At 36.2% G+C, this 15,264-nt stretch overlaps 1 protein-coding gene and 1 long non-coding RNA gene across 8 annotated transcripts in view; one reads left to right on the top strand and one right to left on the bottom strand.

The window, feature by feature from the left end:
- LOC126279140 (uncharacterized) overlaps window positions 1-15,264 on the top strand; it is a 255,033-nt gene that overhangs the window by 199,990 nt on the left and 39,779 nt on the right. The gene's annotated exons all lie outside the window — the stretch shown is intronic.
- The window catches only part of LOC126279138 (blastoderm-specific protein 25D), a 139,363-nt gene continuing 132,321 nt past the window's right edge, over window positions 8,223-15,264 (bottom strand). For all 7 annotated transcript variants that reach the window (XM_049979646.1, XM_049979647.1, XM_049979645.1 and 4 more), the window contains exon 21: window positions 8,223-13,488. In XM_049979646.1, the coding sequence (XP_049835603.1) occupies window positions 13,351-13,488 (138 nt within the window). In that variant the 3' untranslated portion in view covers window positions 8,223-13,350. The remainder of the gene's footprint in view (window positions 13,489-15,264) is intronic.

The raw sequence follows: 15,264 nt of genomic DNA, 5'->3' as shown, positions 1-15,264 counted from the left end.
CAAATTTACTGAGTTTGATGAAAAGGTATTTTTGAAAGCCTCTTCATGTGTTGCAGCAATTAAGTTGTTAGTTCCGGACATTTCCTTATCACTATCTCCTATTTTGACAAGATGGGGTCCCGGACTGATGCCTGAAACTACTACTGCCTGAACTTCAGCTATGAAAAGCATAACTGATTTATTCAATAGCAGTGAACCCACTTCAATTAAACTAGCCCAAGAATTTGTCTAATGCTGGAATTTTAGCAATCCTTCAAAAATCAAATCAAATTTTGGATTTATTCCTGCTGCTAAAACTGCATTGGAGCAATCAGAATTGCTACTAATGATACATATAGAACAACTGAAAAATTATGAATAAATTAGAACCTGTTTTTGGTAAAACAGAAAAAGAAGTCTCGAAGAAAATAGAAAAGCTGTTAGAAAAAAATGAAAGGTATCAAACACTGTGCACCACTTCAAAGATTTTGGTGAGTGAAAAGTTCTCTATTAATCATTTAGGTTCAAAAGATGGTCCATATTAAATGTGTACTTTTTCTGTCAGCTGAAGTAGAAAGAAGTTTTTTGAAGTAGAAGGCTTTGTTGGCTAATAAAAGGAAATCTTTTTTATTTGACAATTTGTACAAGGTTTCATGGTCTTCAGTCTCAATTCTGGGTTAATGAGCTCTTCATGCTACTCTATCCTGTGCAAGTCTCTTCATCTCTGAATAACTATTGCAACCTACATGCTTCTGAACCTGCTTACTATATTCATCCCTTGGTCTCCCTCTAACAGTAACTTGGTGATCACCTGATGTCTCATAATACGTCCTATCAACCAATCCATTCTTCTAGTCAGATTGCGGCACAAATATTTTTCAGCCCAGTTCTAGTCAGAATCCCCCTCATTAGTTATGTGATTTACACATCTAACCTTCAGCATTCTTCTGTAGCACCACATTTCAAAAGTGTTTATTCTCTTCTTGTCTAAACTGTTTACCATCCATGTCTTATTTCCATACATGATTAGACTCCATACTAAAACTTTCAAACAAAGACTTCTTAATACTTGAACCTATATTCACTGTTAACATATTGTCTTCTTCAGAAATTATTTACTTGCCATTTCATCATTCATTGTATGTTACAACTCAGAGCTCTTAAACTGAAGTAGAAAAGAGTATGGAAAAAAAACATACATCATAGGTTACCAATGTTCTGTTACTGTTAATAACAAGCATACAACAACATCAAATTCCCTAGTTTAGATTGCTTCTCATTTGCATTTTATTCTAAACAATTAGTTCATTATCATGAATTGACTTACTAATTTATTTTACAATAGAAATTTAATCTCATTTTAATACTGTTAGGTCATTTTTTATGTTTTGTGCATATTTTTGTTTTAACAGCATATATTTGTGATTATGGTGATCTTTAGTTCCTAAAAATCCTAGCTCCATTCATTACCAATCACCAACATCAACACCATCACAATCAGCTGTTTCGAGTGGATTCAATGTCTTTCTTATCATTTGCCTCTAATGAAATGGAATTCTCAAGTAGATAGAAGGTATAAATTTCAAAAAATCAAACACACTCGTATTCTTCAGAGGGTCAGTTTGTTGCTATGCAACTGAAACTTCCCCAGCTGAGAACTGCTGTGGGTGTCCCATCATTGATGGTTTCAAATTAAGTAATCTGAGTGAATGGCATACTTTGGAAAATAAAAAGTTTAGTTTTAGATCACAAACTACAGATTTCAACACTCAAAGCTCTTCCACTGAACCTGAAGCCAATTTTGTTTCTCATCCATTTGTGTTTCTCTTTCTTCCATTGACAACCTGTTTTTATCATGTAAATTAATCCTGCTTTCACAGACTACTGCTGTTTAAACTGTTTAATTGTGTTGACATGTATGAATGCCTGAAAATGTTGTAAATCATTAACATGAGATAAGAACAAGACATACAAAGAGTGAGGGATGCTGCTGAAATGTATAATCATGATTTAATTAGCATATAATGACTGGAACAGAAAACCATTTCATTTCTTGTGATATGCCCTGTCTTCCCATATTTACTTGATGAAAGAGTAATATTAATTTATTGTCACCCTCACAGTTATAATGTTTGCAACCAAGAAACGAAATGGTAATAATGCCTAATGCTAGTAGCATCAATAGGAGGAGATGGGAACCAATTTTGGAAGAACTGATGCTGTGATATGTAAATAGTGAATATTTAATTTTACATTGGAAATGGACAGTGTTACAAAATTAGTCAAAAAATAACAGTAAATTACTGCTCTATAGCCAAACTTCTGCAAAGGTTCCTACAGGATGAAGATGGTATGCCTCCAGACACAGATTTCTACTCAGGTTATCATCTGCCTGTCAGCTTCTATAGATTCGAGAGATAGTATGGGGAATTCAATGACAGTCTTTATATTTTTCAATTAAAGACATACCTGAGATTTCATTATATGAGTACCTGGTGTCTGACAGCAGTGATCCCCTTCCTTTCCTTTCTTCCTCTCTCCACCTTCAATTTACACATCTGACATTTCGTTAGTCACATTTCATTCACAAAACTGTGTTCAGATACAGAAAATTTTTTCTACCAAATTTTTGCCTTTTGTTGCATTTAGTTGATTGTCCATAAGTTGGTACTAGTTGGGTATCTTTCATTTTAAAATAACGAATAAAAGTCCTCCTTCCTGCATGGATACCATTTCCTAGTTGTTGAAGAAACATGTATCCCAGAAGCTGTGGCACTATTAATAGGTGTTGATATATTTTTTTCTTAAAGATTTAAACATACACACAAGTGTGTTATAAACAGTAGGGCATAAACTTTATCACCTTTGTTCACGTTATACTCCAGTTTGTTGTACTATACCTTTTATTTCCTGTGGCTGCCTATGTAATTTAGCCAAAAATCTATACTAATGCAACATGCCATCTGCTGCTCAGCAATGCTCAACAACATTAGAGTTCCAAGTTAGGTCCAAGTCATAACATAATATATATTTAAATTACAGTAAAAAATATTTGTGTAGATTGAAGTGTTAGTGTCGCTTGCTGTACACCAATTTTCTTCTTCTAAAATTTATTTTTGTTGCTATGACTTAGACCCAAATTCCAAACAGTTGATATTCAAGCCTTGCTCTGCTGCAGATGGCATGCTGCATCAGTACATACGAGGAGCGTTTGAAAAGTCTATGTAAAAATAAAAACTACTTACTTGTTTGGGGTAAACCTTTTTTTAATTTTTCAACAGTCTCCTTTTAGACTTATACACTTCGCCCAATGCTGTACTAAGTTGTTGACCCCTTCTGAATAATGGTAATTGTCCAAGTCTGCAAAATAGCTATTGGTTACTGCAATCACCTCCTTGCTTGAATAAAATCTTTGTCCCGCCAGCCATTTCTTCAAACTGGGGAACAAATAGCAGTTCGAGGGAGCCTACTCTGGAGAATAGGGGGGGGGGGGGGGGGGGTGAAATGAGTTGGAATCCTATTTCCATTAATTTTGCGACCACAACTGCTGAGGTGTGTGCTGGTGCATTGTCTTGATGGAAAATGACTTTTTTACGGTCCAATGGCTGGTGTTCTTCTTGTAGGTTGGTTTTCATATGGTCCAATAACGATGAATAATATTCACCTGTAATAGTTTTACCCTTTCCCAGATGGTCAATGAGGATCATCCCTTGCGAGTCCCAAAAAGACTGTCGCCAAAACCTTTCCAGTTGAAGGAATGGTCTTCGCCTTATTTGGTATAGATTCTTACTTGGTAACCCATTGTTTAGACTGTTGTTTGGTCTCATGAGTATAGTAATGTATCCACGTTTCATCCACAGCGACAAAATGATGCTTAAAGTCCTGCGGATTTTTCCTGAACAGCTGCAAACCATCCTTGCAACACTTCAAATGATTCCATTTTTGGTCTAGCTTGAGCAATTGCAGAACCCATCTTGCAGATAGGTTTCTCATGTCCAAATGTTTATGCAAAATATGATGGACCCATTCATTTGAGATGCCCACAGCACTAGCAATCTCATGCACCTTAACTTTTCTGTAATCCATCACCATATCATGGATTTTATCAATGATTTCTGCAGTCGTAACCTCCACAGGGCATCCAGAACGTTCAGCACTCTGAAAATTTTGAAACCACTTATAAACTATTCTAATTGAAGGTGCATAGTCACCGTAATGTTTACCAAGCATCTCTTTAGTCTCCTGAGGCGTTCTGCCTTTCATGAAGTAATGTTTAATCACCACAAGAAATTCTTTTTTGACAATCACTCAACTTCCTTGATTCAGACGAATGCCAAACACAGATAAATAGACCAATATGGCTGAAACTTGGTGTGCGCTCTTTCCCAAGACGCTACCAACTAAACATGACCTTGATACGTGCCAGTGGTGCCATCTCTTGGGCTTTGCACGGAATTTTCAAATGCCCCTCGTACCTGTGGGTAGAATGGATAGGCGCTAACAGGAAACACATAATATAAAATAAGGTATAGCAGATAGAGCATCATTTAAACAACAGTGGTAAGTTTCATGTTCAAGAGTTCTTATGCACACCTTGTGTATATCAGAATTTCAGAAGAAATAAACAACCAACCACGGACTATGCCACAAATGTGATTATTAATGTCTGCACAAAATCAAACAAAATTTGTGTTCGTGCAGGAAGACAGACTTTGTTAATGACATTTTGTCAAATTTTAAGTCCATGTCTCTTTTTATATTTTCTTCTACTTGTATGATTAATTCCATTCACCATTGCAACACACCTCCATTCAAGGAGATGATAACTTCCAATGATGAAAAAGTACAAATGCATAATAATGTCTTTCTCTATCAGCCATTGCTTCTTAGTGTTAAGTGTGATTTTCATACTTGGTTACAATACTGTTAGGTGCAGAAGGCACAAGTACAACTAACAAGTTCTGAGTAGTGTGTCCTCAATCCACACCACTGTTAATTTTTTGAATAAGGAATTTTAGTTCAAGAAGTCAGATATAGTATCATTTCCAGCAACACTTTCATAATTATAACTTTTGTTGTATTTTTGTATGTCATACTCATGAAAAATATTCATCTCATAATAATTAAGTTCGCAAAGAAACAGGTTTTTTAAATTTCTCCTTGCTGTATGGAGACAGAATATAGATTGAAATTACAATGAAATGAACACCCTTAACTGCTTACAGACATTGACATACGTCAACGGGGACAGATGAAAATGTGTGCTCCGAACGGGACCCGAACCCAGGATCTCCTGCTTACATGGCAGACGCTCTATCCATCTAAGCCACCGAGGACACAGAGGATAGCGCAACTGCGGGGATTTATCTCCGGCACGCCTCCCACAAAACCCACATACTCAACGTATTGTCCCGCACTACATTCATAGTGCCTCCGCCCATTATACTAATTACTCGCAGCACGTTGCTGATACCTGTAAGAGTTCGGGCACTGTATGTGCATTCGCACAGAAGAAGATGATATATATATATATATATATAATAGAAAGAAACTTCCACATGGGAAAAATGTATTAAAAACAAAGATTCCAAGATTTACCAAGCGGAAAAGCGCCGGTAGACAGGCACAATAAAATAATGTGGGTTTTAAGGGAGAGGGTAAGGAGTCATTCCAATCCCGGGAGCGGAAAGAGTTACCTTAGGGGGAAAAAAGGATAGGTATATACGCGCGCGCGCGCGCGCACACACACACACACACACACACACACACACACACACACACACATCCATCCATCCATCCATACATACACAGACACAAGCAGACATATTTACAGGCAAAGAGTTTGGGCAGCGATGTCAGTCGAGGCGGAAGTGTGGAGGCAAAGATGATGATGAATGACAGGTGAGGTATGAGTGACAACTTGGAATTAGCAGAGATTGAGGCCTGGTGGATAACAACAAGAGAGGATATATTGAAGGGCAAGTTCCCATCTCCGGAGTTCGGATAGGTTGGTGTTGGTGGGAAGTGTCCAGATAACCCGGACGGTGTAACACTGTGCCAAGATGTGCTGGCCGTGCACCAAGGCATGTTTAGCCACAGTGTGATCCTCATTGCCAACAAACACTGTCTGCCTGTGTCCATTCATGCGAATGGACAGTTTGTTGCTGGTCATTCCCACATAGAAAGCTTCACAGTGTAGGCAGGTCAGTTGGGAAATCACGTGGGTGCTTTCACATGTGGCTCTGCCTTTGATCGTGTACACCTTCCGGGTTACAGGAATGGAGTAGGTGGTGGTGGGAGGGTGCATAGGACAGGTTTTACACCGGGGGCGGTTACAAGGGTCGGAGCCAGAGGGTAGGAAGGTGGTTTGGGGATTTCATAGGGATGAACCAAGAGGTTACGAAGGTTAAGTGGACGGCGGAAAGACACTCTTGGTGGAGTGGGGAGGATTTCATGAAGGATGGATCTCATTTCGGGGTAGGATTTTAGGAAGTCGTATCCCTGCTCGAGAGCCACATTCAGAGTCTGATCCAGTCCCGGGAAGTATCCTGTCACAAGTGGGGCACTTTTGGGGTTCTTCGTGAGAGGTTCTGTGTTTGAGGGGATGAGGAAGTGGCTCTGGGTATTTGCTTCTGTACCAGGTCGGGAGGGTAGTTGCGGGATGCGAAAGCGGTTTTCAGGTTGTTGGTGTAATGGTTCAGGGATTCAGGACTGGAGCAGATTCGTTTTCCACGAAGGCCTAGGCTGTAGGGAAGGGACCGTTCGATATGTAATGGGTGGCAGCTGTCATAATGGAGGTACTGTTGCTTGTTGGTGGGTTTGATGTGGACGGATGTGTGAAGCTGGCCATTGGACAGATGGAGGTCAACGTCAAGGAAAGTGGCATGGGATTTGGAGTAGGACCAGGTGAATCTGATGGAACCAAAGGAGTTGAGGTTGGAGAGGAAATTCTGGAGTTGTTCTTCACTGTGAGTCCAGATCATGAAGATGTCATCAATAAATCTGTACCAAACTTTGGGTAGGCAGGCTCTAAGTGACCCATAAATAGGTTGGCATATGAGGGGGCCATCCTGGTACCCATGGCTGTTCCCTTTCATTGTTGGTATGTCTGGCCTTCAAAAGTGAAGAAGTTGTGGGTCAGGATGAAGCTGGCTAAGGTGATGAGGAATATATAAGACTATATAAGAGGCTCACCAGTCTCTTGACCATCTTCTTCTTCTTCTTTGCAAATGCACAAACAGTGCCCGAACTCTTATAGGAATCGGCAACGCGCCGCGAGTAATGAGTATAATGGGTGGGGGCACTACAAATGTAGTGTGGGACAATACGTTGAGTATGTGGGTTTTGTGGGAGGCGTGCCAGAGATAAATCCCCGCAGTCTGTGTCCTCGGTGGCTCAAATGGATAGAGCGTCTGCCATGTACGCAGGAGATCCCGGGCTCGGATCCCGGTTGGGGCACACATTTTCATCGTCCCCGTTGACGTATGTCAGCACCTGTAAGCAGCTAAGGGTGTTCATTTCATTGTAATTTCATTCTAACGAGCTGTATGGTAACCGATGGTATCTGTTCCTTCAGACATGTCTTAGTATATAGAATATATTTTCATTGGATCGATTCACCATGACTGCTCACTGCTCATACATTACTGGGAGCAGGCAGATAACAGAAGAACAAGAAGGAAAAAATAACTCTAGTCAAAATATAGTGCTTTACCATCTTTAAATCACAAATGAAGTGCACTTTTGATCTGCATAATTATGAGCACATTTAATAATTCTGTCAATCTTTTTTTTTACATTGTGATAAAAACTTGTTTCACATTCTTGAAAATACTACCAATAGGCTTACAAGTACTGGAATGTCTGATTTCTTATTGATATGTTTTTGATAACAATACAGTATTATGAATTCTAATTTGCTTCAAACTGTATGAGATGTATGTGTTACAAAAATATGTAACATAATTATTGTGGCAAATGATAACTAAATTATCTCATTATTACTGTGGCTTTACTTTCTCTTTTTCTTTATTTGAGTTTGGGAAACTCTAACTTAGGATGGCTACAACAGGAGCTGGAACTGATCCACCCTATGAGCAGTCCAACATTTTATCACTCCTTGTTTGCTTACATTTATTCAGTACTACTCATCATTCTACTACGAACTCTATTATTACACAACTTGATACTTCGGACAAGGATGATGTATTACATTAATGTTTTATACATAAATATAACTCAAAGTTAACAACCAAGTTTCTTTATTTATGTTTAAAACACAAAGAGACATAAACAGCAGTTTTGCTTAAACTGTACACAAACACTGTAAAAAACAGCAAGGCACAAAAATCTTGTGTCATGGTAACATTGAAACCATTTATATAAATTTCTTTTTCATCATTTTTACAAATCTGCAAAAAGGATAAATGAACAGACATCCATAAAAAGCTCTTTGAAAATATGCATAAGTTCTGTACTAATATTTCAAAATTTCAAGCACCAAAACACAGCATATACAACACAGCTCTCAACAAGAGTTTAAGTGTAACACACTATACTAATACACTAACAGTGACACAAATACTGTCTTGAAAAATAACAGCAATATCTTAACTTCGTATCAAATCTGACAGATTGTGTGTGTTATTTGAAACTAAAAAATCAAGAGTTGCCATTAACAATGTGCAAGCCCATTCATTGGTGAGAATAATGATTTTAGAAAATTTTTATAAAAACATGCAAATAATTGCACACAATGGACGTTCAAGTTTGCCAGTTTGACAGTGACACATCTGACTAGTATTCACTACTTCAAAAAATATGTCTTTTATCAATACACTATATTATCTGTACACAAATGATAGTGTATTCATGGATATATTAACCTATCAACATTTTATAAAGATTTTAATTACTGTACAATAATATTCAAACATCTTATTGCATAATAAAAGATATATGTAAACTACACTAATATTCTTATATGTAATTTGTACCTTTCTGTAAAAGACAGCAATAAGCTTTCAGTATAAAAAGGATTATTACATGAATCAAAAAACAAGATAGAAAATTATATATATTTTGGTATAGCAATATGCATAGGAATAGAGACCAACAGCACAAAATGCTCTTAGCCCACATAAACAGTACAAATAAATACTTGATGTCTTTTCTTTATCTACAGAAAAATATGCTGTACAACAATAGTATTAATTTAAAACTGAAAATTACAACAGAATCTTAGGTCACAACATTTGGTACATATTTTCCATTTCTTAAAAGTACTACAATGAAGCTTTGCAAAAAACAGCATCTAGTCACTAAAATGACTGCCTCAGTTTGAACACTGCTTCTAACACTATGGTGCAGGCTATATACTATTGAGAGAGCTTTGATTCCTTCTATTTAGACTATTATGAAAAATATTTGCTCCCTAAAAATCAGAATCTACAACAACAAAGTCAAAGCATCCAAATAATAAGTAATTGCTAATGTGTTAGATTATACCTGCACTACAAGAGGTGTAAAATGACAAACAGGAAAGGGAAACAGAAATATGTCATTACAGTGACTCATGATATATCACCTTTTCACATCACAAAATATCTCCCTACTTGTTGAGTTATACATAGAACTCTTTCATGCAATGGTTATTTATCAGTTGCAATATGTATTTATAACCTTATACCTTAATGGAAAAAATAATTTGCTAAACATTATGTGGAAGTTATGACATTGGTGTGATTACTGATTGTCTGCTTAATTCTATTGAAAATAAACATTTATGAAAGTGGTATGGTGATAAGACAAGAGGGGCCAGATGATCTTCAATCTTTAAACACTAAAATACAGTCATTATCAGACAAGACAAATGTTCTAAAATAATGGTTTACGAATAGTACTTAGTGTAAAGACTCAGATAAAAGAAACAGAGTTGTGGGTGTGTGGTTCTTCTGCTTAGAACCAAAATTCTCCCCAGCACAAAGCAGTCCCAAACAAAGAAAATATGAAAACTTTATGATTTCACTAATCCTATGTAAAGTAGCCTGCATTCACTGTTACACAGACAAGTGACCTATTTATCCCAATAAGATTAATTAAACAGTCACCACAAGTGTCATTTATATATAGATTACTCTGAAACAAGTTTCTGTTTGGAAGCAATAAAAATTGAAAATTACACTCCCTATGCTATTTAAACTTGAACATCAAAAATGTACTATACATACAAGCATAATACATTATTGCACCCAATGGGATTGAACAAAGAGATATGAAGAGAATAAATACAATTAAAACTGCACCAGACAACCACACAACAGAAATTAACATTGAATGCAAAATAAAAAGATGATAAAGCAATCAATGTGTGACAGAAGAATACTTCAGAAACTTTAGCATTGGGACAATGTACAACAAAATTTGAAAGTGGAGAAGCGGCCAGTAACATTATGGTGAAGCTACCACTTTCTGAAAGAATATCTTTCTTCTGATTATAGAGAAGTTTTTGTTCCAAATGTAGATTGCTTTTTAAAATGAAGACGAAGAAGGTATTATGAACTGTTATGATCTGTGGTAAATGATGTTGAAATAATGTCCGTATGTTTTGCATCATGTGTGAACTTTTAGAAGCTTTGAAGATCAGTAAGAAAGGTTGCTAACAATTATATTACAGGAGCAATCAGTTAACTTTTATGGTACTCTAATTCTTAAAATTAGTTAGTTAATGAATTATAATTATTCAATTACTTTTATTCCTACTGGCATCAAGACTGGGGATTAATTAATGAATTATAATTATTCAATTATTTTTATTCCTACTGGCATCAAGACTGGGGATTAAGATGTTCAAAGATCATTCTCTACTTTTCATTTTTGTTTTTTTCCCCCTTGCCCTCAATGAGTAATGTAAACATGTTCTTAACAACTATCTAAATATTTCATAACTGAAGACGATGTTAGTCATTCTGAAAATCAAGACGAACAATGTTGTATGTAAATGTTAGAAGATCAGAAATAGTAGTATCAATAAATAGTATTCTCCATAGTTTATATATATAATACAAAAAAATGATCCATTGAAGAATGAAAAATTGTAACAGGTAAGAGAGACAAATGGAGACACATTGTAGTCTTCAAAATATGAAAGATCTGAGATGGGGCAAAATTACAGAACACAAAAAAAGTTAGGATAAACTGCACAAGACTGATGGCTAAGTGGTGATGAAAACAACCTACTAGCCTCTTGGAACCTGCATATTAATAAGATGGAGGCATTTATAAACCTGTTAGCTGACTGGAAGGATAGCTTCTGAGCAACACTTCATGAGACAGTGCACTATAATATCATAATATCATATTACTAGCTATCATCAAAGTTGTGTTGTAGTACACATACTTTAGGAGGGACTGAAGGAAGGAAGATTAGGTTGTAACATCCTGTCACATAAAAGATGGAGCACATAAGCTCAGATTTTGGAGAGAGTACAAAATGAAACCTGCCATTCCCTTTCCATGGAGTCATCCTGGCAATTACCTAAGGCTATTTAGTGAAATGGCAAGAAGCCAAAAGCTGATGGCTGGGCAAAGATTTTAACAATCATCTTACCAAATATAAGACCACTGTCTCATACATCGAAGAATTCCTTCGTATTGTGGATGCATATCATTATATTGACATTATGAAATTTCATTTCTTTGTGTGAAATGTACTGAATTCTTTGTCATTGTTGTTATTATTAATTCATATGTGCCACAGATATTTCTGAAACTCATCTGTTGCAGTCAAATTTCTCACTTTTATCTGACAACGAATCATGCACTGTATTAAAAGGGCTACATATGGTCAAAACTTGACAATGACCGAATGTGTAAAGGCATAATTGCTACAGCCCTCTATCTTCTCTACATTTATAAAATTAATTATGTATATCATTAAGGTACTGACAATTTTATTTTAATAGACAACCTTGTACTGAAACTTTTCTACATCCATTCTAAGTTATCCATAAATAAAAACTGCATCTAAATCCTCAATGCATACTGTTGAAATGAAATGTCTTGTGACGAGGGCCTCCTGTCGGGTAGACCGTTCACCTGGTGCAAGTCTTTCGATCTGACGCCACTTCGGCGACTTGCGCGTCGAAGGGGATGAAATGATGATTAGGACAACACAACACCTAGTCCCTGAGTGGAGAAAATCTCCGACCCAGCCGGGAATTGAACCCGAGCCCTTTGGATCCACAGTCTGTCGCGCTGACCACTCAGCTACTGGGGCGGACATGCATACTGTTGAGAACTCAATATATGATAATGCTCCTGAAATTCAAATAATCTACATAGTCAGAAGAAGACTGATGCCTATGAGTAATTAGCAAATGAAAAACAACTTTTATTACCTATAATTACCAACTGAATATTTACTCATGTGATAAACTGTGTCTGCAAAAATTAACACTAACATACTATTAAAGCTTATCACACTTATTTGCATATATAATGAGCAATAAAACACTTACTCATGAGCAAATATTGTGCTTATAATGCTAAACACGGATAATATGCAAAGGGATATGAGGGATGGTAGTCCCCAATAAGCTCCTATTTGGAGAACAATCTGCACAAATTCCACACTATTCTACAAAAACTGTGATATGCTTAGGGAATATTTTAAGTGGAAACAGTACAACAATATGCAGAAAATAGTCTTTCCACTGAAGTTTTAAACAGATTTACAATTATTCACTCTTGTGGGAACAAATAGTTTTGAAGTGTACATAAAATCCATGACATGGAAGTCATACTGATAGTTTGGACACAATGAATTACACAAATTACATTTTAAAATACAACAGTAACCAAAGTATGGCAAGTATTGCAACATTATTTATGAATTGCATAGCAGTGTGTGAGGAGCTTAGTAGCTAACATAGGTCTATAAGCAATCTTATGATTCAAATTTCCTCAAGTACACAAGCAGTTCATTAGCTACTAAGATAGTGAATTACTTATCTAAAATACACTGCATCATACATAAGTGACAATACAATTATGTGGAAAAACAGAATACTGTGTATTGAAAATTTTCAATGTTTGCATTGTTTGGCAGCTAGAACACACTAATCAAATGTTCTTGCAAGAAGAAAAACTGTCTATTGATAATTCATACAATGTGCTGAATCAGTTTTTTAGTTACTTGAATCAAAATGCGCAGTTCTTATTTGTCCTCTAATGCACAAGAAGTCTTTCCTTCTTCACTAATACTGTACAGTGCATTCAAACAGCTCTTGGATCTACACTGTGCAAGACAGGGAGCATGTGAAAAACTGAATGTGAGAAGGCAGTACCAATTCACAACAGAAAAACAAGTAACTACACAGAGCTTGAGTCAGTAGTCATCTGTGCTAGTGAATGGCACCGTTGTTCTAGTCGCTGGACGCTCTGATGAAGATATGCATTTTCTACATATAAATCCTTGACAAGAAGGTCAGCCGATGCCAGCCGCCCAGTCTGTAAGGGGAGAGAGAAAAAAGAAAATGCACACTATAATTTGTCACTGTTTGAAAATAAATAATCACGGAATTAAATTGCTCACGGTCACTGTCAGTTTGGCCAAACATACATTCAAGAATTAGTTAATACCTACTCATTTACTTATTCATTCATCACATTCCACATGTACCATCAAAGAAAGACATCGTAGAAACTTAATCTGTGTGCTGTATTAACAATAAATTATCACTATTTTATTGCTATTCACACTTATGCCTTCTAAAATTAACAGAGTAAATTAGTAAGAAAGCCACTACTTTTTCACTGCTGTCACCTCAGTTTTACTATATAGCTGTTGTTTATCTGCTATTCACAGACTAATATTTAATAGATTTTACAATTGTATTCTTCAAAGAAAATATGTTTACATCCATAAATACTGAATCCTATTTATAGTACACTAGCATTTTCCCCATGGCTTTGCCTATATATGCTGACAAAATTGTTGGCTTGCTGTAGTGGCCAGCCCCTTGAGTTGGTTGACACTTTGAAAAACTCAAATAAGAGAGAAATTGCATTTCACACTTCCAAAGTCAACTAAATGCAGTAAAAGAATACCAACAGGTCATGTCCAAACTCTTTTACATATCTCCCCTACAATACCTACAGGTAATACAGTTATCTTATTCAAACAGAATTTGTATGCAAATAATAAGTCAAGTATACACCAAATTTGGTAGAAATTGCTCCTTGAGTTATGCTCTTACAATTCATCTCAATACTCATCTATAGGGATGCTATGAGGTTCTTACTGTCACAGTAATTCTCCAATGATATTTGTACCAAGTTTGGTGGAAACGCTTCAGTCATTACAGAGAGAGGCAGATATGTTATTGTCTTTACGACCCCTGTCCCACATGCTCATATTCTAGTTGAAGCACATTTATTGGGGCTGTCAGTAAACTAATATTAGTCACTATCTAATATTTTTACATATCACAGCTTCTCACACGCACACCCATCCCCCTACAATAGGTTTGTACAAATAATGAGACATGTCTATAAAAAGTTTGTTGAAATTGCTACTCGTACTATGTCAGCCCCTTTTTTCCCCCACCCTTTGGGAGGAAGGTTGTTCTTACAGCCTCAGAAACCTCCGATAGCTGTACACACGCAACAACTCACCAAAGTTTCTTTGTAATTGGATGAATGGTATAGGAGTACATAGAAGAGAAACATTCACTTTTACATAGATAAGGATTATTACTTGTTATGCAACTTTATAACAAACACTGCTACCTTCCATGTGCGTAGCTGAAATTTTAAATCCTGAATCTAGATATTCGGACATTTCCCAAAAGAGTGGGTAATGAGGTGCGTTTCTCTTTGCCTTTTGAACTGGCAGGGATATCCATTTTTTTTTATTTTATTTTATTTTTTTTTTGCATCTTGTATTACAACAACTGAAACTGACTTTTATCAGCAATAAAATCTGCACAGCAGTAAATATATTGGAAAGTGATGTTATCTTTATAATGATGAAGAAAACCACCACGCCAAAATTTTTCTGCATGGAAATGAAGCTGTGCATTAAATGAAAATTCTCCAACATCCCTTTAAGAAACACTATAATTTAAACTATCGTTAAATATCCATTGCAAGCGATGTTCAGTCTCAAGCAATTGTATTTCACACAACAGTTAGAGGCCATATATCCTCCACATGTGCATTTGAATTTTATTCGTTCTTCTACAATTTTTTCGTAAGTAATCATCATCATAGAAGAAGAAAATG

Source organism: Schistocerca gregaria, chromosome 6, assembly GCF_023897955.1.
Source record: "Schistocerca gregaria isolate iqSchGreg1 chromosome 6, iqSchGreg1.2, whole genome shotgun sequence".
NCBI classification, from domain to species: Eukaryota; Metazoa; Arthropoda; class Insecta; order Orthoptera; family Acrididae; genus Schistocerca; species Schistocerca gregaria.
Note: the sequence above shows the minus strand (reverse complement) of the source record. Positions and strands in the feature narration are given on the sequence as shown.